We start from the raw sequence: 26600 nt of genomic DNA, 5'->3' as shown, positions 1-26600 counted from the left end.
GCAAAGTGCTGTTTAATGTTAAATATCCGTCTCCTTACAGAAACCTTTACCATATCAGCAACGGCACACTTGGAGCCATACAAGCCCCTGTGTATGCTTTTACCATAGAAACAACGATATACGAATATATACGGTTAGTTTAGTTTAGTGAAGGAATCTGACCCCAGTGTCGTATTGCCAAGTCAGTGTCTTTCTTCTAGCGTTGTATTTGTAGAAATCTTTCATAAAGCACCTGAACTCTAAACCTGTCCCCAGTATTTCAGCATTTCCTCCTATTAAATGTGTGCGTTGAGGAGAAAAAGATCAAGACCCTTACCAGCAAGAGAGGACTGAAGAGTCACAGTCGAGAAGATCAGAAGATAAGGAGATGATCGTTCACAATCAGAGAATCATCAAAACCTATTGAAAATGAATCAAAACCCAAAAGCACCAAAGATGACAATTTCCAAAATATCAAAGTTAAATGACAAAATGTTGAAGAGCTGAAGCTTACCTTCTATTCAGATCAGGAGTGTGTGAGTGTGTGTGTGCGTGTGTGTTTATATATAGCATATATAGGTGTTCATCCTATGACCGCTGCACCTTTGAACTGTTTTTTTTAAACCACTGTGTGCTTTGACACCTTCAGCAGCTTCTTTGGTCTCAACCGCTGGAGAACTTTTCTTTGTTTGTTTTTTTCTTTGGTTTTCATTTCTACAAACAATACCCCATAATGACAACGTGAAAGAAGTTTGTTTGACATCTTTGCAAATTTATTAAAAATAAAAAACAAATAACGCACATGTACATAAGTATTCACAGCCTTTGCCATGACACTCAAAATTGAGCTCAGGTTCATCCTGTTTCCACTGATCATCCTTCAGATGTTTCTACAACTTGATTGGAGTCCATCTGTGGGAAATTCAGTGGATTGGACATGATTTGGAAAGGCACACACCTGTCTATATAAGGTCCCACAGTTAACAATGCATGTCAGGGCACAAACCAAGCTAACAAAATATGTATACTAGAGGGCTTACGGTGGCTTAGTGGTTAGCACGTTTGCCTCACACCTCCTTAGTTTCCACCGTGGCTCAGTGTGTGCGTGTTTGCATGTTTGCAAGTTTGCATGTTCCCACCGTGCTGCGGGGGTTTCCTCCGGGTACTCCGGTTTCCTCCCCCAGTCCAAAGACATGCATGGTAGGCTGATTGGCGTGTCTAAAGTGTCCGTAGTGTATGAATGGGTGTGTGATTGTGCCCTGCAATGGACTGGCACCCTGTCCAGGGTGTACACCGCCTTGTGCCCAATGCTCCCTGGGATAGGCTCCAGGTTCCCCCGTGACCCTGGAAAGACCTCGGTATAGAAGATGGATGGATGTATACCAGTGTCTATACACCAACAATAATATCTGTCCTGTAACTATTTACTACTCTTCATTTCAAGTGTTATTGATTTATGTTAATAGCTATAGCTATTTAAAGCCGTATACACAGTCAGGTCCATAAGTATTTGGACAGCAACACATTTTTTTTTTTAAATACATTTTTATTATTTTTACACCACCACAGAGGATTTGAAAGAAAGAAAATAAGATATGATTGAAGTGTAGACTTTCAGCTTTAATTCAGCTTGAACCGTTTAGGAATTACAGCAGTGCATTTTCACAGGCTCAAAAGAAATTGGACACTTGACTGGTAAGCAGTCTCATGGCCAGGCGCGGCATGTTTCCTCGTTATTTCATGACAAAATGAAGGAGATGAGAGGTCTGGAGTTGATTCCGAGTGCATTTGGGAGCTGTTCGTGAGAACTCTCAATAATATTAATCAATGTGTAAATGTATCATGTATAAATGATTCAATATCATAATTAAATATAACATTCTGATTAGCAAAATGTAAAAGATTTTATATATATATATATATATATATATATATATATATATATATATATATATATATATATATATAGTTTCGCATACAATTACTGCTGTGTAGAACATCGACTCGCTTTTGGTGTCATCAGTTTATTCTAAAAGTTACATGTAGACCGTTGATGTACGTGATGAGATCTTCTGTTAGCCTTTGTTCACTCTCGGAGGTGTTTGAGGTAAGTAATTGCATAAAGCATTAACCACACAGACGCGGAAAAAGCGAGTGGTTAACATGGCCCCGTGATGGGGTGGGGTGGGGGGTGGCGATTCACCAGAAGTGGTGTTACAGAAGTAGTGCTGGATTTTGACGCCGAACTATTTTTCTGTTCTCTGACACTGTATGAGATAACCCCAGTAAAATTGCTTTAATTCTGTAATATAATTTGTTCAACATGTTAGGTTTAAATCCTCTAAAAACAGATTCGCAATTAAATAACATTACATCCGTCAAAGCATTGGCATGTTCTGCTTACTCTCACAATCCTCCAAACTCCCACACACCCAAAGTCTCCATAAACAAATGAGACAGCAGTGTATCCTACAAAAACCGAACATTGTCCACAATGTGAAAACAACTCGGAGAGTAAAGCTGAACTAACCAACAAAATTACCAAGACTGAAAAACAGTCTGCACACAATAATAAATATAATGTCCTTGCCTTTTAAAGACTTGTAACAAATAATATAACAGTGTAGCACGTAAAGCTGAGGAGATAACACTAATACAATTAAATAAACAGAAACTCTAACCCGGTCAGAGCATCGAAACAGAGAAGCACATTAATGCAGAGGTAGATTTAAGAGGAGTGAGTTCACAAAATCTAGGTGAAGTAATACAGTGACAATATCTGCAATAAGAATCAGAATTCAGTAGAGCTGGAAGGCCGAGTGCAAAAACTAAAAATAAAAGAAGAGCGAAAAAAACTCCGCTGTGTAGGTGATGCGATTCACCCCGATATCAAGAGCTTAACATAGTCTCCTGCTTCCACCGCTGAAATAAAGTCCTTCTGAACACCGTTATATGTAATGCGAAGCCGAGCTGGGTGAAGAATTCCATAGCGAGCGCCCTCAATACCACGAAGTTGATGCCGAACCTCGTTAAACGTGGCCCGGGCCCGGGCTGTCTTGGCTGTGTAGTCAGGGAAAACGGAGATGGTCAAATCCCTCACTTTAATCCACTGGAGCTCTCTCGCACGGTGTAAAATATCAACACAGTCACTGTGATAGTGGAATCTGCACACAATAGCTCGTGGTCGTTCACCAGGCTTGGGCTTCGGCTGAAGGGTCCGATGGGACAAGTCCAGAACCGGCTCCTTCTCCAGACCAAACGCCTCCTTTAACAAGGCCGCTACAGCAGGTGTCAGGGCCCTCTGGAACTCCCACTATCCTAACGTTATTGCGCCGTGACCTCGACTCCAAATCCTCACATTTATTCTCTAATTGAGTCACGGTCGCAGTGAGAGACTCGATAGTAGTCTTCATATGAACTATGTCATCGGTGCAACCGGAGAGAGCGTGCTCCATTTCCCCAACAGTACCTTTCAGTGTTGATATGGTAGCCTCAGTAGCGACTTTATCACTAGCCAGCTGTGTCTTCACCGCCTGCAGGTCAAGCTGGATAGTAGACAGCGCACCCCCGAGAGTCTCCTGGAGCTTCTGGAGCTCCTTTTTAAAAATATCGGCGATGTCCTTCCTCAGTAAAGCCAGCAGCTTGAGCGTGAGTGCGGCGAAGTCAGGGTCACTGCTCGGCGATGTGGATTCAGGGGGAGAAGCGGACTTGCTCGCGGCGCGCACACTAGACCTCAGTCGTGTCTGAATGCTACCACGGCTTTTCGTGTTCTTTCCAGACATTTTAACGTGCCACAAAGTTAAAATTGCAAACAAGGAAACAGAGTAGAATAAGTCAAAATATATTGTATGACCGAAAAGCGCAAATTAATTACAATTTTAATTGAAATCAGCAGGAGCCTCCAGCTTCGCGTCCTACTCCATCGAACTCCGAATTCCCAAATCATGGACAGATGTTCTGACATTTTCCTGTAGGATTTGTTGGTATAATTCACAATTCATGGTCATTCTGGCCCAGATGCAGCAAAACAGGCCCAAACCATGATACTACCACCACCATGTTTCACAATTGAGATAAGGTTCTTATGCAGGATTGCAGTGTTTTCCTTTCTCCAAACATAACACTTCTCATTTAAACCAAAATTTCTCTATTGGTCTACCCAACTATACATATATAGCTTATAGTATTCAATTACTGCTGTGTAGAACATCGACTCGCTTTTGGTGTCATCAGTTTATTCTAAAAGTTACATGTAGACTGTTGGTGTAAATGATGAGATCTTCTGTCAGCCTTTGTTCCCTCTCGGAGGTGTTTGAGGTAAGTAATTGCAAAAAGCATTAACCACACAGACGCGGAAAAAGCGAGTGGTTAACATGGCCCCGTGATGCGGTGGGGGGGGCGATTCACCAGAAGTGGTGTTACAGAAGTAGTGCTGGATTCAGACGCCGAACTATTTTCCTGTTATCTGACCATCACTCACTTTTGTTGCCAGCGGTTTAGACATTAATGGCTGTGTGTTGAGTTATTTTGAGGGGACAGCAAATTTACACTGTTACACAAGCTGTACACTCACTACTTTACATTGTAGCAAAGTGTCATTTCTTCAGTGCTGTCACATGAAAAGATATCATCAAATATTTACAAACATGTGAGGGGTGTACTCACTTTTGTGAGATACTGTATATAGGCCCTGTTTTGTAGCTGATTTTTTGGGTAGACAGGCTTCACATTCCTCGCTTCATCGCTCTCCTCCAGACACGTACACACTGTACACGCTTTACCCGATTCACCCGATTAAACAAAGAAAAATTAATATGGCTTAAAAATGCATATAAATTACGCATTTATATGAAATCTCACCTGAACAAGAACTGTGGTGTTTGTTTCACATTGGTCTAGCTGCAGAAGTACTTTTAAGACCACTGGACCTTTTGCATTTCCTCCTCTAGCAACAACAACCGTGTGTTCAAATGAAAGCTGGAAGTCTGCAGGTTCAGTGCGCAGCTGAAAGGGTGTCCACATATTTATGGACCTGACCGTATTCGTGTCTAATCGTCACACGTAGACGTGACGAGCTTCAGTGTGTTTCAGAGATATAAAACTGACCTGCTTTCTTCATAGAGAACAAATCCACACATCACACAGCAGATAAAATGGTTTTGCAATGCCTTATACGTTTTAATGAAGATGACAGGAGTTGATTTTAAAGTGAATGGAAATGATACATTTGAAAGCTTTTCTTTCTTTTGTTTGATTATATAAAATATTATTACATACCAATAAACAGTGATGTATTTGTTGTACAGTTCTCACACCATATGTTTGACATATCAGTAGAGTACAGTGCAATCACACATGACTTTATAATAGACCACAAATCTTTATTTAGAGAAATATAGAGTATAGAGAAATAAAAGATCATCAAAGCCATACAATTGTCTTTCTACCTTCAGCTCCACCACCTCAGAGATTCATTAAGCAGTAGGTTGTATATGTAGGAAGTATTTTATTTGAGATTGCGTTTAGTTTGAAGAACAGCACCAAACGTTAGGGGTTTTAATTGCAGGGTTGACCTGGTTGACCAGGTCTATCACGCTTATAATGCACGGGACAACCGTTCTCACATGCTATTGTAATGCATCGAGTACTCTTTTGACCGTCATATTTACACTGGTTACTCTGCTTTCGGTTGCAAGTGACCACACTAAAAGGATTGTTGCTTTCACGAAGATTCCCACGCACAGCCCTGCCGGCGGCCCCACATACAGCCTTAACCTGATCTTCTGTGGCCAGTATGAAGCTGTTCTTCATTTTGCAGGTGTCACCAGAATTGACTCCCCTGTCGTTGATCGTGTCGGTACATATCTCATCCATGCTCGGGTAAATATGCTTCTTTTTGAATGCCTCCCAGTTCTGGGATTCAGCAGGCAGTGCGGCGCACAACACCAGCAACAAAACCAGTCCAAACACACGGATCTCCATGATGAAGTCTGCGCAGAGAGACACGAACAAAATTACACATCTAAAACGCTTGTATTTTTAGCTTTCAGGATTTTGAGCGAAAGCAAAAGTAATTGTCTTTCACGTCTCCCGTGTCCTTTCCCCTTCGGTGAATCTGCACATGGTTTATTTGTTTTAATCCTAAATGCCGTGTTTATGAGGGATATTTCAAGTTGCAAAGTGCTGTTTAATGTTAAATAATGTCTCCTTACAGAAACCTTTACCATATCAGCAACGGCACACTTGGAGCCATACAAGCCCCTGTGTATGCTTTTACCATAGAAACGACGATATACGAATATATACGGTTAGTTTAGTTTAGTGAAGGAATCTGACCCCAGTGTCGTATTGCCAAGTCAGTGTCTTTCTTCTAGCGTTGTATTTGTAGAAATCTTTCATAAAGCACCTGAACTCTAAACCTCTCCCCAGTATTTCAGCATTTCCTCCTATTAAATGTGTGCGTCGAGGAGAAAAAGATAGAGACCCTTACCAGCAAGAGAGGACTGAAGAGTCACAGTCGAGAAGATCAGAAGATAAGGAGATGATCGTTCACAATCAGAGAATCATCCAAACCTATTGAAAATGAATCAAAACCCAAAAGCACCAAAGATGACAATTTCCAAAATATCAAAGTTAAATGACAAAATGTTGAAGAGCTGAAGCTTACCTTCTATTCAGAGCATGAGTGTGTGAGTGTGTGTGTGTGTGTGTGTGTTTATATATAGCATATATAGGTGTTCATCCTATGACCGCTGCAGCTTTGAACTGTTTTTTTTAAACCACTGTGGGCTTTGACACCTTCAGCAGCTTCTTTGGTCTCAACCGCTGGAGAACTTTTCTTTGTTTTTTTTTTTCTTTGGTTTTCATTTCTACAAACAATACCCCATAATGACATCGTGAAAGAAGTTTGTTTGACATCTTTGCAAATTTATTAAAAATAAAAAACAAAAAACACACATGTACATAACTATTCACAGCCTTTGCCATGACACTCAAAATTGAGCTCAGGTGCATCCTGTTTCCACTGATCATCCTTCAGATGTTTCTACAACTTGATTGGAGTCCACCTGTGGGAAATTCAGTGTATTGGACGTGATTTGGAAAGGCACACACCTGTCTAAATAAGGTCCCACGGTTAACACTGCATGTCAGAGCACAAACCAAGCTAACAAAAAATGTATACCAGAGGGCGCACGGTGGCTTAGTGGTTAGCACGTTTGCCTCACACCTCCTGAATTTCCACCGTGGCTCAGTGTGTGCGTGTTTGCATGTTTGCAAGTTTGCATGTTCCTACCGTGCTGCGGGGGTTTCCTCCGGGTACCCCGGTTTCCTCCCCCAGTCCAAAGACATGCATGCTAGGCTGATTGGCGTGTCTAAAGTGTCCGTAGTGTATGAATGGGTGTGTGATTGTGCCCTGCGATGGACTGGCACCCTGTCCAGGGTGTACCCCGCCTTGTGCCCGATGCTCCCTGGGATAGGCTCCAGGTTCCCCGTGACCCTGGAAAGACCTCGGTATAGAAGATGGATGGATGTATACCAGTGTCTATACACCAACAATAATATCTGTCCTGTAACTATTTACTACTCTTCATTTCAAGTGTTATTGATTTATGTTAATAGCTATAGCTATTTAAAGCCGTATACACAGTCAGGTCCATAAGTATTTGGACAGCAACACATTTTTTAAAAATACATTTTTATTATTTTTACACCACCACAGAGGATTTGAAAGAAAGAAAATAAGATGTGATTGAAGTGTAGACTTTCAGCTTTAATTCAGCTTGAACCGTTTAGGAATTACAGCAGTGCATTTTCACAGGCTCAGAAGAAATTGGACACTTGACTGGTAAGCAGTCTATGACAAAATGAAGGAGATGAGAGGTCTGGAGTTGATTCCGAGTGCATTTGGGAGCTGTTCATGAGAACTCTCAATAATATTCATCAATGTGTAAATGTATCACGTATAAATGATTCAATATCATAATTAAATATAACATTCTGATTAGCAAAATGTAAAAGATTTTATATATATATATATATATATATATATATATATATATATATATATATATATATATATATATTATATATATATCTATAGTTTCGCATACAATTACTGCTGTGTAGAACATCAACTCACTTTTGGTGTCATCAGTTTATTCTAAAAGTTACATGTAGACTGTTGGTGTAAATGATGAGATCTTCTGTCAGCCTTTGTTCCCTCTCGGAGGTGTTTGAGGTAAGTAATTGCAAAAAGCATTAACCACAAAGACGCGGAAAAAGCGAGTGGTTAACATGGCCCCGTGATGGGGTGGGGGAGGTGGGGGGCGATTAACCAGAAGTGGTGTTACAGAAGTAGTGCTGGATTTTGACGCCGAACTATTTTCCTGTTATCTGACCATCAGGTAACCATGAATATTTTCCCGTTCCTCAGAAATTCTTTGGGACAGTTGAATATTTCACCCTTCCTTCACACGTTCTTTCCGAGCGAAGTTACACTTAAAATATATACAGTGGTGCTCGAAAGTTTGTGAACCCTTTAGAATTTTCTATATTTCTGTGTAAATATGACCTAAAACATCATCATCAGATTTTCTAAAAGTAGATAAAGAGAACCCAGTTAAGCAAGCAAGACAAAAATATTATACTCGGTCATTTACTTGTTTATGAGGGAAATGATCCAATGTTACATATCTGTGAGGGGTAAAAATATGTGAACTTTTGCTTTCAGTGTCTGGTGTGACCCTCTTGTGCAGTAATAACTGCAGATTAACGTTTCCAGTAACTGTCAATTAGTCCTGCACATCGGCTCGGAGGAGTTTTATCCCGTTCCTCAGTACAGAACAGCTTCAACTCTGGGATGTTGGTGGGTTTCCTCACATGAACTGCTTGCGTCAGGTTCTTCCACAACATCTCTACAGGATTAAGGTCAGGACTTTGACTCGGCCGTTCCAAAACATTAACTTTATTCTTCTTTAACCGTTCTTTGGTAGATCGACTCGTGTGTTCAGGATCGTTGTCTTGCTGCATGACCCACTTTCTCTTCAGATTCAGATCATGGACAGATGTTCTGTCTTTAATTTATTCATTCATTTTCATATGGTTCATTTACATGTGATACATTTACGTATGATTCATTTACATGTGATTCATTTTCCTGAGATTCATATTCATGAGATTCATATTCAAGTGATACATTTTCATGTGATTCATTTACGTATGATTCATTTACATGTGATTCATTTTCATGAGATTCATTTTTCATGAGATTTCATGACATTATTCATTTTCATCGTTAAACGTGGCCCGGGCCCGGGCTGTCTTGGCTGTGTAGTCAGGGAAAACGGAGCTGGTCAAATCCCTCACTTTAATCCACTGGAGCTCTCTCGCACGGTGTAAAATATCAACACAGTCACTGTGATAGTGGAATCTGCACACAATAGCTCATGGTCGTTCACCAGGCTTGGGCTTCGGCTGAAGGGTCCGGTGGGACCGGTCCAGAACCGGCTCCTTCTCCAGACCAAACGCCTCCTTTAACAAGGCCGCTACAGCAGCAGTTGTACAGGTGTCAATGCCCTCTGGAACTCCCACTATCCTAACGTTATTGCGCCGTGACCTCGACTTCAAATCCTCACATTTATTCTCTAATTGAGTCACGGTCGCAGTGAGAGACTCGATAGTAGTCTTCATGTGAGCTATGTCATCGGTGCAACCGGAGAGCGCGTGCTCCATTTCCCCAACAGTACCTTTCAGTGTTGATATGGTAGCCTCAGTAGCGACTTTATCACTAGCCAGCTGTGTCTTCACCGCCTGCAGGTCAAGCTGGATAGTAGACAGCGCACCCCCGAGAGTCTCCTGGAGCTTCTGGAGCTCCTTATTAAAAATATCGGCGATGTCCTTCCTCAGTAAAGCCAGCAGCTCGAGCCTGAGTGCGGCGAAGTCAGGGTCACCCATCGGCGATGTGGATTCAGGGGGAGAAAGAGACTTGCTCGTGGTGCGCACACTAGACCTCAGTCGTGTCTGAATGCTACCACGGCTTTTCGTGTTCTTTCCAGACATTTTAACGTGCCACAAAGTTAAAATTGCAAACAAGGAAACAGAGTAGAATAAGTCAAAATATATTGTATGACCGAAAAGCGCAAATTAATTACAATTTTAATTGAAATCAGCAGGAGCCTCCAGCTTCGCATCCTACTCCATCGAACTCCGAATTCCCAAATCATGGACAGATGTTCTGACATTTTCCTGTAGGATTTGTTGGTATAATTCACAATTCATGGTCATTCTGGCCCAGATGCAGCAAAACAGGCCCAAACCATGATACTACCACCACCATGTTTCACAATTGAGATAAGGTTCTTATGCAGGATTGCAGTGTTTTCCTTTCTCCAAACATAACACTTCTCATTTAAACCAAAATTTCTCTATTGGTCTACCCAACTATACATATATAGCTTATAGTATTCAATTACTGCTGTGTAGAACATCGACTCGCTTTTGGTGTCATCAGTTTATTCTAAAAGTTACATGTAGACTGTTGGTGTAAATGATGAGATCTTCTGTCAGCCTTTGTTCCCTCTCGGAGGTGTTTGAGGTAAGTAATTGCAAAAAGCATTAACCACACAGACGCGGAAAAAGCGAGTGGTTAACGTGGCCCCGTGATGCGGTGGGGGGGCGATTAACCAGAAGTGGTGTTACAGAAGTAGTGCTGGATTCAGACGCCGAACTATTTTCCTGTTATCTGACCATCACTCACTTTTGTTGCCAGCGGTTTAGACATTAATGGCTGTGTGTTGAGTTATTTTGAGGGGACAGCAAATTTACACTGTTACACAAGCTGTACACTCACTACTTTACATTGTAGCAAAGTGTCATTTCTTCAGTGCTGTCATGAAAAGATATCATCAAATATTTACAGACATGTGAGGGGTGTACTCACTTTTGTGAGATACTGTATATAGGCCCTGTTTTGTAGCTGATTATTTGGGTAGACAGGCTTCACGTTCCTCGCTTCATCGCTCTCCTCCAAACACGTACACGCTGTACACGCTTTATCCGATTCACCTGATTAAACAAAGAAAAATTAATATGGCTTAAAAAACCATAGAAATTACGCATTTATATGAAATCTCACCTGAACAAGAACTGTGGTGTTTGTTTCACATTGGTCTAGCTGCAGAAGTACTTTTAAGACCACTGGACCTTTTGCATTTCCTCCTCTATCAACATCAACCGTGTGTTCAAATGAAAGCTGGAAGTCTGCAGGTTCAGTGCACAGCTGAAAGGGTGTCCACATATTTATGGACCTGACCGTATTCGTGTCTAATCGTCACACGTAGACGTGACGAGCTTCAGTGTGTTTCAGAGATATAAAACTGACCTGCTTTCTTCATAGAGAACAAATCCACACATCACACAGCAGATAAAATGGTTTTGCAATGCCTTATACGTTTTAATGAAGATGACAGGAGTTGATTTTAAAGTGAATGGAAATGATACATTTGAAAGCTTTTCTTTTTCTTTTGTTAGAGTATATAAAATATTATTACATACCAATAAACAGTGATGTATTTGTTGTACAGTTCTCACACCATATGTTTGACATATCAGTAGAGTACAGTGCAATCACACATGACTTTATAATAGACCACAAATCTTCATTTAGAGAAATATAGAGTATAGAGAAATAAAAGATCATCAAAGCCATACAATTGTCTCTCTACCTTCAGCTCCACCACCTCAGAGATTCATTAAGCAGTAGGTTGTATATGTAGGAAGTATTTTATTTGAGATTGTATTTAGTTTGAAGAACATTACCAAACGTTAGGCATTTTAATTGCAGGGTCGACCTGATTGACCAGGTCTTTCACGCTCATAATGCACGGGAAAACCCTTCTCACATGCTATTGTAATGCATCGAGTACTCTTTGGACCGTTATATTTACATGGGTTGCTTCCTGGCTCCAGGCTGCAAGTGACCACAAGAAAAGGATTGTTGCTTTCACGAAGATTCCCACCCACAGCCTTGCCGGCGGCCCCACATACAGCCCTAACCTGAGCATCTGTGGCCAGTATGAAGCTGTTCTTCATTTTGCATCTGCCATCAGAATTGATTCCCCTGTCGTTGATCGTGTCAGTACATCTTCTCTCATCCATGCTCGGGTAAATATGCTTCCTTCTGAATCTCCCCCAGTCCTGGGATTCAGCAGGCAGTGCGGCGCACAACACCAACAACAAAACCAGTCCGAACACACGGATCTCCATGATGAAGTCTGCGCAGAGAGACACGAACAAAATTACACATCTAAAACGCTTGTATTTTTAGCTTTCAGGATTTTGAGCGAAAGCAAAAGTAATTGTCTTTCACGTCTCCCGTGTCCTTTCCCCTTCTGTGAATCTGCCCATGGTTTATTTATTTTAATCCTAAATGCCGTGTTTATGAGGGATATTTCAAGTTGCAAAGTGCTGTTTAATGTTAAATATCTGTCTCCTTACAGAAACCTTTACCATATCAGCAACGATACACTTGGAGCCATACAAGCCCCTGTGTATGCTTTTACCATAGAAACGACGATATACGAATATATACGGTTAGTTTAGTTTAGTGAAGGAATCTGACCCCAGTGTCGTATTGCCAAGTCAGTGTCTTTCTTCTAGCGTTGTATTTGTAGAAATCTTTCATAAAGCACCTGAACTCTAAACCTCTCCCCAGTATTTCAGCATTTCCTCCTATTAAATGTGTGCGTCGAGGAGAAAAAGATCAAGACCCTTACCAGCAAGAGAGGACTGAAGAGTCACAGTCGAGAAGATCAGAAGATAAGGAGATGATCGTTCACAATCAAAGAATCATCAAAACCTATTGAAAATGAATCAAAACCCAAAAGCACCAAAGATGACAATTTCCAAAATATCAAAGTTAAATGACAAAATGTTGAAGAGCTGAAGCTTACCTTCTATTCAGGGCATGAGTGTGTGAGTGTGTGTGTGTGTGTGTGTGTGTGTGTGTTTATATACAGCATATATGTGTTCATGCTATGACTGCTGCAGCTTTGATCTTTTTTTTTCACGGCTATTTTAAACCCTGTGTGCTTTTATACCTTCAGCAGCTTCTTTGGTGTCAACCGCTGGAGAACTTTTCTTCTGGGTTTTCTACAGCTGTTGTTGTTCTTGTGTGCGTTTTACTCAGAATCCTCCAGTTAGTCCCCTGTTAAAGCACATACAGTGCTAAATGTGTACTCAAAAAATCAAATTACCTTAAACAGCCTACTCTTTATGATCACAAAGCCGTAAGGACGTTTTCTTCAGCCAAATGTCTGAAATCTCACTATCCCCCCCCCCCCCCCCCCCCCCCAAAAAAAAAGTGGCTCAGCTTTATATACAGAAAGGCCAGTTTTGCAATGCACATGTTTGTTTGTTTGTTTGTTTTCCCCCACAGGATTCTGTCCAGTATTTGTAGACACGGGTGGAATTTGGACTCGAGATCACACCACAAAAGAATGGTTAACATACGCTACAGAGCAAATCGTCTTCAGTTCAGAGAAACACCCCGTCATGCAGAAACTCCTTCACTCACTTTCAGTAAGAGCTTCAGCCTGGTCACAGGTCATGGTGGGTTCATTTAATAATCAAATCAGCTGATCATTTGGCAGCAGAACAAAACATAAAATCATGCTGATACAAGTCAAGAGCTTCAGCTAATGTTCACATCACACGTCAGAATGTGGCTCCAGTGTGATCTCGGTGACTTTCTCCATGGCAGGGTTGATGGCATCAGTTTGAGTATTTCAGAAAGTCTCTAGAGTTGAGTCAGAGCAGTTCTGTGGGTGGAAACGCTTTGTTGATGAGGGTGGTCAGAGGAAAATGGTTTGAACTGCCAGGAAAAGTATAGTAACTCATAATCACTCTTTACAACCGTGGTAAGCAGAAAAGCATCTCAGCATGCACAGCCTCAACAGCAGGAGACCATGTGGGTTCCACTCCGGTCAGCTATAAACAGGAAGCTGAGGCTACAGTGGGCACAGACTCCCTGAAGCTGGACGGTTCACGACTGTATAAATAAAATAATTGTATAAATAGATCGGACAGTGTATTCCAATCATCAACTAGCTGCAAAATCATTGGAACTTCTAAGAACATCAATAAAGATGGGACTTTTTACATTTCAGCATACAATAGCCGTGTCTTCATGGAAGTGCATGGACAAATCATCTGTACATGTTACTGTAAAGTATTTTGCTTTGTATTTGCAGAGATCCCAGTATTCATTTCTTTTTATCTCCCAAAATGGCTTAGATTAATATTTTCAGTTTCAACAGCTCACATTCACAACAATTTTTTTCCCCAGTACAGAGACAGTGACCAAGGTAAACATAGGATTCAAGTCCAATTTTTGGAGAGGCGGGTGGGTGACATGAGGATACCGCTGCAAAAAAGTCAACATACAATGCTGCACAGCAAATCACATTAAAATAACAGTGCATGGAGGACAGGCAATATAAACCACTGCTGTAGAAGCTTTTTTTTGTCATTGCTAGCATGCAAACAATAAGTGTACATGTTTGTGTCTTTGTTTATTCTGGTTTTAGTGCTTTTTTTTTTTACTTGTGGGGGAATTATCTGTCTGATTTGTCTGGGGAATTGGAGTGAAGGAGTTGGGGGACAATTGGGGGAGTGTCTATAAAATGACTGACAGGATCATGTAAACATAAACAAGTACTCCAGACTGTAGCGCAGTTTTCACACTTGTGCTGAGACCACGACTTAAATGATTATATTTATCATGTTCAACATATTGTGGCCGCACAGTGGCTTAGTGCTTCACACGTTCACCTCACACCAACCACCAGGGTTGGGGGTTAGATTCCCACCGTGGCCCTGTGTGGGTGAAGTTTGCATGTTCTCCCCATGCTGCGGGGGTTTCCTCCGGGTACTCCGGTTTCCTCCCCGAGTCCAAAGACATGCATGGTAGGCTGATTGGTGTGTCCAAAGTGTCCGTAGTGTATGAATGGGTGTGTCAATGTATGATTGTGCCCTGCGATGGATTGACACCCTGTCCAGGGTGTACCCCGCCTTGTACCGCATGCCTCCTGGTATAGGCTTCAGGTTCCCCGTGACCCTGTATGATAATCTTTATAGAAAATGGATGGATGGACGACTATTGCACCTTTAATATACACACACCTTTAATACACTTGCAATTTGTCACGTCAACACCGGAATTGGCCTTATACAACATCTCATCACATACACAACATGACCTCCGTGAGCCACAACACCCAACACCCATGAACTTTCTCGTTCAAATGAGTTTGAGTTCATGTAGACATGCAGCAAAAACACACAACAACTTGATTAAATAAAGTGCTGCCAGCTCCACAAGACTTTGGACCAGCGAGAGGTAACCAAGATTTAAACAGGACGAGCAGGTGGGGGGCGTGACCCAAAGGTTGTCTAAAAGGAGTTCAAGGCCAGAAAGAGAGCTGCTGTTGTCCTTAAGTGCTCAGCTGTACACTCAGTTTGGTTTCTCAGTAATTTTATATAAAATAAGACATAATGTGCAGCTTTATTTGCAATAAGAAAAAGACAAGACATGATACACGTTAAACTTTAATAAAACTTTAAACTCAAAGGCTGCTCAAATGACTAAAAGCTACAATATGACAACTATTAAACATTTTTACAAAAATGTTTACTCTAATAAATGGTACCACAGTGCTTTTGAGTGCTCGATTGTGATTGGTCAACAGTGTTCAAGTCACAGGTGGAGACATTTATTGAAGCTCTTAGTTTGAACTTATTCTAGATGTGTTTGATGTTTTTAATGGGATGTAATGGAGATTATCGTGATCTGCTAAGAGACTTTTATTTGTGTGGGCATTGATACAGGAATATATTTTTGGTTTAATTTTGCTTGTAATCGTTTTTACAATTATCGATTTGTGTTTGTTTATTTATGTATTTCTGATTACTAGAGTTACAGAATACATAAATAAATGCAGAAATAATAATAATAGTCATTCATTTAGGCATATATGTAAGCTTAAGTTGTACTTTGTACACATAATATATATTTTAATATTGTGTGCCTGTAAACATTTTTTAAAAAATTAATTGAATGTTAACAAATATCATGACTTTTATTCGTCATTTTTAATTATTATATTGGAGTAAGAAATGCAGAAATAAATGGATAAACAGATACTTTATTTATTTATATCTGTAAGCTCCCTCGTGTTTATGTGAGAAATTTTTTTTTACATCTCTCTTCTGAGTTTATTATTATTATTATTATTATTATTATTATTATTATTATTACACATTTATGAATCACAATTGTTTATTTGCATTTTATTTTCATGTTGTTGTTGTTTTTTTTAAACTCTTATTTAACTTCACTTCCTCTGCGGTTTTACGTGCCTGGAGGACCAGGCGGAACTTTTCGTTCCCAGAATTCCACAGAGGAAGAACTTGGCCGTGTTCGTGTAGAACCGCACAGTTAAACCTGCGCTCTCCTGTTTCCAGAACACCGCCATACTACAGATTATACCGCGGCGTCCTGTTAAAGCGCATTAACCCGTTTTATCTGCCCTCTAACGTTCCTTTCGTAGCTTGTTTACATCGACTCTCTAGTGGCTAACAAGCTAACCAGGCACTTGCTAGCTGCTTCCGTCGCACAGTGACGCACGGCACACTTTGATGACGTAAACGTGCGGGTTAATGTAAATGTTTAAATGCTTGTACTAGTTGCTAACTTGTTACGGGGTCGCCAGTTTATTACGGTACGTTTTAGAAAGTCCTGATCCACAAAATATCAAAGTAAAAACGACAATTTAGTCGCTGCTGCAGCTGTGATTCCGACGTCATCACCCCGCGACGAGATTTTCGACCAATCTGAAGTCAGAACTGGCCTTCTCGGGTTTTATTGTGGGGGAAAACAGGGGGTCGGCGTCTGTATCTCGGGCGTGGGGATCTGTTATGGTGAATTTGTGCATAATAAATAGGTTTGGTTTACTGTTTATAAACGGAATGTGTATTAGAGTCACTGAAGCCTCTTTAGAAAACTGTGCGACTCAGTTAATGATTAATCGGGCGCTTGAATAACGTTACCCGTTACCGGAATTCTGAATGGGTTGACAGCGTTGTGTATTGCATCGCGGTAGCATATTTAAAATAATAATAATAACAACAACAGAACCGATCTCGAGTAAACAGACGGATTGACCGGATTTCGCGATGAACTCGAAGCGAAACAATGCGGGTGAAAATGGAGGAGGAGGAGGACGCATGAACCCGGCAAGCGAAACCGGAACGCACCGGAAACCCAGCAGCGCGAGCTCTCCCGGTAAAGCCGGAGCGCGAGCGGACAGGGGCGAGCACGCGCACGACAGCAGGAGCACCGTGTCTGTCTCCTCACTCAGGTCCCGCCTCGGTCCCACTATCAGGTACGGGTCCGGATTGAGCTGTGCCACTTACTAAGTCTTTTCACTTAAATCAAATTTGAGTGATTGATCGATGGGAACTGTGCTGATGAGTGAGTGGTGGAGGGGAGCGGTGGTGATGAGTGACTGGTCGAGGGGAGCGGTGGTGATGAGTGACTGGTCGAGGGGAGCGGTGGTGATGAGTGACTGGTCGAGGGGAGCGGTGGTGATGAGTGACTGGTCGAGGGGGTCGGTGGTGATGAGTGAGTGGTGGAGGGGAACTGTGCTGATGAGTGAGTGGTCGAGGGGAGCGGTGGTGATGAGTGATTGGTCGAGGGGAACTGTGCTGATGAGTGAGTGGTGGAGGGGAGCGGTGGTGATGAGTGAGTGGTCGAGGGGAGCGGTGGTGATGAGTGAGTGGTCGAGGGGAACTGTGCTGATGAGTGAGTGGTCGAGGGGAGCGGTGGTGATGAGTGATTGGTCGAGGGGGTCGGTGGTGATGAGTGATTGGTCGAGGGGGTCGGTGGTGATGAGTGAGTGGTGGAGGGGGTCGGTGGTGATGAGTGAGTGGTGGAGGGGAACTGTGCTGATGAGTGAGTGGTCGAGGGGAACTGTGCTGATGAGTGAGTGGTCGAGGGGAGCGGTGGTGATGAGTGATTGGTCGAGGAGAACTGTGCTGATGAGTGATTGGTCCACGGGAGTGGTGCCTGATGAGTGATTGGTTATTGAGAAGATGTGGAATATCAGACGTTTAATAAAACAGTAATATATTGCATTTAGTGGCAGCAAATGCAAACCTCATGATATATTCTTGCCTCCATCAGGTCCGCTCTGTCCTCTGCAGTGGAGACGCTGCTGGGCGAGATCGCGGCGGTGATGTCGGAAACCGAGGACGAGCTGCTGTCCAAAGAGCGCGAGAACGAGAGGCTGAAGGCGCGACTGGACGCCTCTGAGCGCGAGCTGAAGACGCTGCAGGAGTGCCTGTGCAGCGCTCAGAAGCTGATCGATCAGCTGCAGGGTCCGTTCAGCAGCCATCCTCCTCCTCTTCCTCCTCCCATGTCCGGGCAGCACGGTTACACCAACCCGGCTCCGCCCACCAACGCAGGTCGCCTGACGCACCGTGGGGCAGGAGACGATGCCGACCCACGCTGCTTCGCCAACAGCGAGGCAGAGTTGAGCGGCGCGCTCGGAGACGCCATCCACGGCTTCGAGGCCAGGGACGAGTTCAAAAGCTGCCACCTGTCCATCCAGGCGGACGGCACCGTCACCAACAGCTACTATGACCCCATGGCCGTGCACACCGCCGGCATGTGCCACGACGTCAACAGGGCAGGTGAGCGATCTCGCACGTTCAGTTTCAATAGTCTAAAAATATCATGGTTTCAAAGTAGTGTGTGTATATTTAGCGTGTGTGTGTGAGGAGAAAGTAAAATAACAGTGACTCTGCGACGCTCTAGGAGAACGTTAAGGTAAAGTTTTTTCCTGTTTGCAGGTGAGATGAGTGATCGACGGCTGTCTCACCCTCCCTCGCACTCTCCCTACGGGGTGAAGGAGGAACAGACTCCAACTTCAGGGCCGGTGCGTGTCCGAGGCGACGCCGAACACGGTGGCCAGAGCGAGTGTGACCAGGGTTACTCCCACGTGGTGGAGGAGCAGGGCGTTCCGCGTTCCCGGCGACACACCGCTAAACACGCTCCCTCTTCCGGCTCGCATAACGGCCCTTCTTCCTCCGTTGGAACGCCTCCGCAGGGGCCGTCCGGTCTCCGCACCTCCTCCAGAGTCGTGTCCGCAGCGCCCTCTAGGCAGAGCCCCGGTACGAGCGACTCCTCCCCTGACGCCCGGCGGCGTCGACGCCCGCCCTCGGAGCTGATGGGCGAGGTGGCCGGCGACCGACCGCACCTCTGCCTGGAGTGCGGCAAGACGTTCCGGCTGCTCTCGAGCCTGAAGAAGCACCTGCGCATCCACACGGGAGAGAAGCCGTACCCATGCAGCGTGTGCGGACGGCGATTCCGCGAATCCGGCGCGCTCAAGACGCACCTGCGCATCCACACGGGCGAGAAGCCGTACGCGTGCAGTGAGTGCGGCGCACGCTTCCGTCACCTGGACGGCCTGCGCAAGCACGGACGCACGCACACGGGCGAGAAGCCGTACGCCTGCGGTGTGTGCGGGAAACGCCTCAGCCGCCTGCAGCACCTCAAACACCATCAGCGCATCCACACGGGCGAGCGGCCGTGCCGATGCCCTCTGTGCCAGCGCTCGTTCCAGGACGCCGCTAGCCTCAGGAAGCACCTGGTCAGCGTGCACCAGGGAGAACCGGGCGCCGAGGAAGCCCACGAGAGGCTGGCGGCCACCGACCTCGGCGAACACGAGATCCAGGGCTCCGTAGAGGACGAGGAGATGCGGTTCGAGATGTGGGAGGAGGAGCGCGAGGAAGGCGACGCCGCCGTGGACTGCGTGTAGAACTGATTCGGAAAATTGCCCGAGAGTTAGAATTGGATTTATTGATTCTTACGAGAAATTGAACATCCGCCATGTCGGAGAAATCCGAATGAAACTAGTCCTAATGAAACGATCCCGGCTTTCCGGAGCACGTACGCAGAGCAACGATGTATTATAACCCGCTGACCTGAAGCTTGAACGTGGACGAAAGGACTGATGCTTTTGGAGGGCGGTTCGCTTGTTGCAACGCGGACGTCACGTCGTCAGAACGTATTTCCGTCATCAGTATTTCCACAAACGGACTTCCTGCTTTTCCGGACGCTCTGTGTGTCACGTTCCTGGTTCGCCGTTGTAGTTAGTAATAATGTAATATAGGTACTGTGGGGAATAGGACTGTGACCATCGTGGACATCATTAAGAGTTCTCTCGCTCTTCCTCTTATGCACACACACACACACACACACACACACACAGAGGCGCGTGCATAAATCAGCTGGGGAAAAAATTAAAGCTTGCTTTTTAAAAAAAAAAAAAGAAAGAAAAAAAGCTGTGCATCCATATAAACAAACTTCACTTTCGCAATAAATATATAAGTTTACTTTTCACAATATTTTATTTAAAGCTCCAGTTTGCAATTTACAAATCATAATATTTTTTCAATGCTTTTCAGAAACTGTGATTTCGCTCCCAACGAATTGCTTCGTTTCAGTTCATTTGCATGTACGTTTTTCTGGCCCTGAAATCCTGCTCGGCTTTTTGTCCTTCATCGGCGACTCAAAACAAAAGCATTTGTGATTTTCACAAAGGAGGTGAAGTCAGTTATGAGGAACGGGGTAAAGAATGTCAGCGGAGGGATATATTATGAAAATTACATACCGCTGCTTTAAAAAGTTGATAACCGCTAAAAAATGATTCGTTGGTTGGAGCGACAGTTAACGTTCAGTAATCAATAGCAGCTGATGATAATTCATGATCAGTTTAGCACAAATAATAAATCTCATTGTCGCAGTTTTATTTTTTTTTTAAACAAAAATTTTTAAGTCGAGATGTGTTAACGATCGTATTCGTCTCCAGTGCGAAAGTAAAAGTGCAAACGTCTGGACTTCCGACCATGTCACTTGACTGATTGGCTGCGTTTCCACCCGAAAACATAACTGAAACAACTGCAGTAAACAAAATCTTCAGAGACAAGAAACGGAAAGGAAACACACACACACACACACACACACACACACACATATATATATATATATATATATATATATATATATATATATATATATATATATATATATATATATATATATATATATATATAATATATATATATATATATATATATATATATATATATATATATATATATATATATATATATAATATATATATATATATATATATATATAATGTGTGTGTATATTATTAGTGGTCAAACTCAGAAACTGCAGGTTGGGGATTTATCAAGCAAAAGTTATTGTGTTCATTGTTATAATTATTTTATTTTTTTGTTAAGTATTTCCATATTTTAACTCTTTACCTCCCGGCTTATCGATCTTTCTATGGTGTTTCTGTACAGTTTTTAAAATGAACAGGAAGGTCAAAACTTTTAGAAACGCCCTCTTCTGGTCAAAACTATGAACTGCATGTTTGATGTTAAAGCTCTCGTAGTCGTTGTTGTTTTTTTTTTTTTATGTTTGTTTTTTTTTCTTCTTCCCAATTTTATTTGAACATTTTTTGTGTGTATACTCCTGTTAGCTCCAGTCATACTGATATCTCTGTTGTGTATCGCTGAATACGGTTTAGAAAAAGACTCGGCGCGTTGAAACGTATAGAACCGTGCTGCCCCCTAATGGTCAAACGAGAAACTGCACGATCGGGTTTTTAACGGAGGTATGATTTTAGGTTTTTACCCCGTTTCCTCCACGCTTGTTGATATTTCTAGTGTGTATTTCTGAATATAGTATAAAAAAGGGACGTCATAACGCTTAGAAACGTGCTGCCCCCTTATGGTCAAATCAACAAACTACATGTTGAATATTTTATAAAGCAAGTTATTTTGTTCGGGGTTTTTTTCCCTCTTTTTTTTTGTACCCCGTTAAGGGCGGAGCTACAATTTGGATGTTTTCCACAGCAGGAGTCATATTTTGTTTGTATTTTTCTGTGTTTTAGCCCTTCACCTCCAGTCTTATAGACATTTGTGAATATATATATATATAGCATATAAAACCATTTTCAGATTATTTTTTGTTGTTAAAGCCGGGGTGTTTTCTGTTTTTAACCACCATTCACGCTTTCGTTGCATGTTTTACCCTTTATGGATATTATAACGTGTTTTCACGGGAGTTTGTAAACCTTTTTGGACTTTTGTTTGTTTGTTTATATTTACAGCCTTTTTTTTGTCTAGTGTAAAAATATAGCTCTGTAGAAGATACTCTAAAACTAATACCCACATAAGCCGTGTTTTATTAACACTTCCACGTGTAAATAACCTTTAGATATATCTCGTTTTAGTGTTGAATAAATGTGAGTAAATACAAGTTTGGTAAATGTTACGTAAACAGGACACATTAGTTTTACTGTTGGTGTGTTTTTGTTTTTTTGTTTTTTAAATAAAATCGAGCATGCGTTTTGTAAACCTGAATCTGTGTTTCCCCTCATAAAAACATCTGTTAAATGTCTTTCGCCGCCTTTTTTTTCCCCCTGCATACCTGGCCATGTGGTGCACTGTGCTGTGTGTGTGTGTGTGTGTGTGTGTGTGTGTGTGTGTGTGTGTGTGTGTGTGTGTTTACATGTACATGTATGCACAGTATGACTAATTACTGTGTGCTGAAAATGTGTCATTTCTCCTCAACGCTGAGCACATCTGTCTCACACACACACACACACACACACACACACACACACACACACACACACATACATGCCCATTCATTATATGTGAGTGTTTCTGACAGTGAGACAGTCTCTGACTCACAGGAGTTTAGAGACAACCACCCCACTGGTCTTATTTTGATCAAACCAAAATGAGGGTAAAGGTGCTCCCTGTGGATAACAATATACCACAAAACACACACACACACACACACACAGACACACAGACACACACACACAGTCTTGACTCAGTCATCCTTGGGGTGAATAAGAGACATTTTAGTCAGTATATTTTTTTTGACCAGAGACGCTTTCTCCTCTACCAGTGGTGTGGTGTGGTGTGTGTGTGTGTGTGTGTGTGTGTGTGTGTGTGTGTGGTTAGCCACGGTGGAGACCCGATGACGTTGTCGTGATGACATTCCCGCCCTCGAGACCATACACTAAGGTAACAGAGAAAATATTTAAGAATATTGCTGTCTCTCTGTGTGTGTGTGTGTGTGTGTGTGTGTGTGTTAGGCTCTGTGTACATTTAAAGTGTATCAGTGAGGACTAATAATATTGGCGTGTAATAGAGAGGTTATAAAGGTTTAATATCGGTGTGTGATAGAGACAGTGGATGATCTCATTGTGTAATAGAGCAGTTAGAGGAATTATTGTTGTGTAATCTAAACAGCAGTCTATCTGTCTGTCCATCTGTACATCTATCTGTCTGTCTGTTATTTATGTGAGTACAGTAAGCAATTGTGTGTGTGTGTGTAGTACATGGCCAAAAATGTAAGATATGTTTGTGAGCTCTCTCCTGCATGCATGCATGCTTGATTGTGTGTGTGTGTGTGTGTGTGTAAGACTGTCCAGAGCCATGCAGTCATTTCCGTAGCGACTGAAAGCAAACATTCTCACTTTTCGCAAAGGAAGTGACTCAACTCATTCTCCTTCTCCCTCTCTCTCTCTCTCTCTCTCTCTCTCTCTCTCTCTCACACACACACACACACACACGTGCACAGACATGCTTTGTCTCATTTCATCCATATCACCCTGGTTTACTTTTCTCCCTCACTCACACTAGACTTACATAGTTTCCTAAACCTAACGATATTCCTCGCTCTGTGTGTGTGTTTCCACTCTTGAGTAATAAAGTTGTGTGTGTGTGTGTGTACACGTGTGTTATGGTAGCCAACAATAATGCAGCATTCCATTTCCCATTCACTGCTCCAAACTTCTGATCCAAGACGAAATAGGACACCCGTATGGACACACACACACACACACACACACACACACACACACATGCTGTGATCAGCTCCAGTTTCCAAACAATGACACTGACTGTGTGTGTGTGTGTCACTGTGGTATTAAAATTGATCCGCTCTGCTCATTCAGCCCGCTATGAGGTCAGCCGTGACGCAGGAGACGCTCTTCACACGCCGCCGTCACTTTCCCAAACACACTCCCCAGCTTCACAACAAAACATAAAAAGGCTTACGCTTATGGACCAAAAAAACACTTTCATGTCAGTGTGAGTGCTACACTACGTGATCACGTAGAAAACACGTGAAGCTGATTTCAACACGCGATACCCCTAAAACTCAAATGTGCCATCACGTCGTGAAGGATGTGAGCAAAATGAACACGTGCTGTAAATGAAACGTGTAAAAAAAAATCACATGCAAAACGAAATTGAACATGTGATCACGTGAAAATAAACAAAATGTACAATGTACACGTGAAAAGTGTAAAAAAATCACAAAAATAAATGAAACGTAAAAATCATGTGTTGAATGAAGTGAAACGTCACGTAAAATGCATGAAACGTCAAAATCACGTGGAAAGAAATGAAACGTGTGAAAATCATGTGTTAAAAGAAACGAAACGTGTGAAATGTCACACGTGAGTAACTTAAACACGTAAAAATTAATTAAAGGTATGATCACATAAATAAGTGAAAGAAAATAAATACCACACAAGTCAAATCAAACGTGAAAAAATATAGTGAAAATAAATGAAACGTGTAAAAATCACGTGAAAAGAAATGAAATGCGTGAAATGTCAAATATGAAAATCAGTGAAACGTGTAGACATAGTCATGTGATAATAACAGTGTCTGTAATACATGTGGAAATCTGAATCCTTCCCTCCGCGCGCGCGCGCGTGTGTGTGTGTGTGTGTGCGTGTGTGTGCGCGCGCGCATGCATGAGCAGTGAGACAGAAGGTGCTCCAGGAGGAAAGAAACAACACACCACCGCTGCTCCTACCGGTGATGTGCAGCCCCTGATATGAACCGACTCTTTTTTGGACGAATCTTTGAACCGATTCGACTCTACTGGATCAATTTTAAAAACAGATTCGGTGGTGACCTCAGAACTGAACCGCCATGACAGGGAAGGAGGAAAAATGAGAAATGAGTCTTCAATTATTAGAAAAGAAGAGTTTAAAAAAAACAGGAATAAAATAATAACATTTGGAGATTACATCATATATTTATATACACATACAGTATACTAAAATATTCCCTGCAGAATATAGGCTATGAGTTTATGATTTAAAACAGACTCACGTCACAGTGGCAGTCATTATTACGGTCATTTTATTGCTTTTTATTATTATTTTTTTTTAAATAAAAGTCATGAATATCACGGTCAGTCACGCGCCATCACGCGTGAAATTCAGTTTCAGATTTTCGATTCGATTCGGTTTCAGTACTGAATTCAGTTTCAGATTATAAGATACAAACCCAACATCATTCACATCCACGTTTTTGCGTTTAAAATCACTTTGTTTTTATTTGCATGATTCTAACTGCAGGATTTACCTCCTGAACGAATCAGCGAGTAAAAGATTCGATTCCCTTTACTGTACTGAGCTGGATGAGTCGACTCAGTAAAAAAAAAAGAAAGAAAAAGAATCGTTTTGCACATCACTAGCTGCCTGCACCGGATTGGTCTCGCTCCTCCTCTCCTCCTCCTCCTCTTCATCTCCTCCTCCTGCTGTTAACTTTCCCCAAAACTTTTAAATGCATACACACACACACACACACACACGCAGCTGTGAGAAGAAGAGGACTCGGTGCTGCTCCATTTACCGACCACGAGCTTTTGGACTTTAGGATGTCTCGCGCGCTCCTGTTTATTTAACCGGCATCATGTTGTTGTTATAAGAGAAGAAACAAATAGTTGTTTTTTGTGTGTAGTTTTTTTTTTTCCGTCCCCACTCCAAAACGCGCCGAGCGCGCGCGCGCGCGATATGCCAGCATGCGCCCGGTGACGCTTCCGCTGCTGCTGTTCGTCTGTCTCGCGCTCCGGAGGCCGGCGGCGTGCCTGGAGCGCGTGTCCACGCGCGAGCGCTTCAAGGTGGTCATCGCGCCGCTCATCTGCAAGCGCACGTGCGAGCGCAACGGCCAGTGCCGCGACACGTGCGAGCAGGGCGACAACACGACGCTGATCGGGGAGAACGGACAGGCCGCCGACACGCTCACCGGACACGGCTTCAGAGTCGGTAGGTCCATCCAACTCTCTCCGGGCTCAACAGCGCGCGACTCACTGACGCGTAGTTCACGTGTTGCAGACCGAAACGCGTCCAAAGTTTGTACGTCCTTCTGACGTCACAATTCCGCACGCTGATTGGTAGTTTAATTACCTGTGTGGTTTGCGCATCAGTGGAAAGGGACCGCCACCGAGCCTGCTCCACCTGGTTCTGGTGTGGTGCACAAAAATCACACGTCATAAAGCAGTTCTGCGGTCATGAGTTGAGATGTTGAGGAGGTCTTGAAACACGCCCAGCGTTCGGTACGTTTGGTGACGTGTGGACGCTGTTTCCTCGCACCTGAGCAGGTTTGAGGTTCGAATCCCGCCTCCGGCCTGTGTGTGTGGAGTTCGCATGTTCTCCTCGTGCTTCGGG

At 42.8% G+C, this 26600-nt stretch overlaps 2 protein-coding genes, 1 long non-coding RNA gene and 1 other non-coding gene across 8 annotated transcripts in view; 2 read left to right on the top strand and 2 right to left on the bottom strand.

The window, feature by feature from the left end:
• Nucleotides 1-5951: 5951 nt before the first annotated feature.
• Nucleotides 5952-6700, bottom strand: LOC128629339 (uncharacterized). Its single transcript, XR_008393701.1, has 3 exons — nt 6647-6700; nt 6470-6552; nt 5952-5969 (listed from the first exon to the last, which is right to left on the bottom strand). It is a non-coding gene; the product is annotated as an uncharacterized LOC128629339 (long non-coding RNA).
• A 5041-nt stretch (nt 6701-11741) lies between these two features.
• LOC108260339 (uncharacterized) lies at nt 11742-13311 on the bottom strand. Of its 2 annotated transcripts, none has more exons than XR_008393698.1 (3): nt 12930-13311; nt 12753-12835; nt 11742-12251 (listed from the first exon to the last, which is right to left on the bottom strand). It is a non-coding gene; the product is annotated as an uncharacterized LOC108260339 (transcript). The 2 variants fall into 2 exon arrangements; XR_008393697.1 differs by having other exon boundaries at nt 13077-13311.
• Nucleotides 13312-16376: 3065 nt separating this feature from the next.
• On the top strand, nt 16377-21086 carry si:ch1073-224n8.1 (zinc finger protein GLI4). Its single transcript, XM_017460719.3, has 3 exons — nt 16377-17420; nt 18221-18729; nt 18889-21086. Exons 1-3 carry the CDS (start codon nt 17212-17214, stop codon nt 19854-19856), a joined length of 1686 nt encoding a protein of 561 aa, XP_017316208.1. The 5' UTR covers nt 16377-17211; the 3' UTR covers nt 19857-21086.
• Nucleotides 21087-25712: 4626 nt separating this feature from the next.
• ltbp3 (latent transforming growth factor beta binding protein 3) overlaps nt 25713-26600 on the top strand; it is a 40755-nt gene continuing 39867 nt past the window's right edge. For 2 of the 4 annotated variants that reach the window (XM_047151902.1, XM_017459566.2), the window contains exon 1: nt 25713-26198. In XM_047151902.1, coding sequence (XP_047007858.1) covers nt 25955-26198 — 244 coding nt within the window. In that variant the 5' untranslated portion in view covers nt 25713-25954. The remainder of the gene's footprint in view (nt 26199-26600) is intronic. The other 2 variants (XM_017459567.3, XM_017459565.3) reach the window with 1 other exon arrangement.

This window comes from Ictalurus punctatus, chromosome 28, assembly GCF_001660625.3.
Source record: "Ictalurus punctatus breed USDA103 chromosome 28, Coco_2.0, whole genome shotgun sequence".
Lineage (NCBI taxonomy): Eukaryota > Metazoa > Chordata > Actinopteri > Siluriformes > Ictaluridae > Ictalurus > Ictalurus punctatus.
This window is presented reverse-complemented; position numbering and strand designations above follow the sequence as displayed.

Coding starts and splice junctions, on each gene's coding strand:
- si:ch1073-224n8.1 (XM_017460719.3), top strand. CDS start 17,212: ATGAACTCGAAGCGAAACAATGCGGGTGAAAATGGAGGAGGAGGAGGA. Junction 17,421..18,220: donor CGCCTCGGTCCCACTATCAG/GTACGGGTCCGG, acceptor TGCCTCCATCAG/GTCCGCTCTGTCCTCTGCAG. Junction 18,730..18,888: donor CCACGACGTCAACAGGGCAG/GTGAGCGATCTC, acceptor TCCTGTTTGCAG/GTGAGATGAGTGATCGACGG.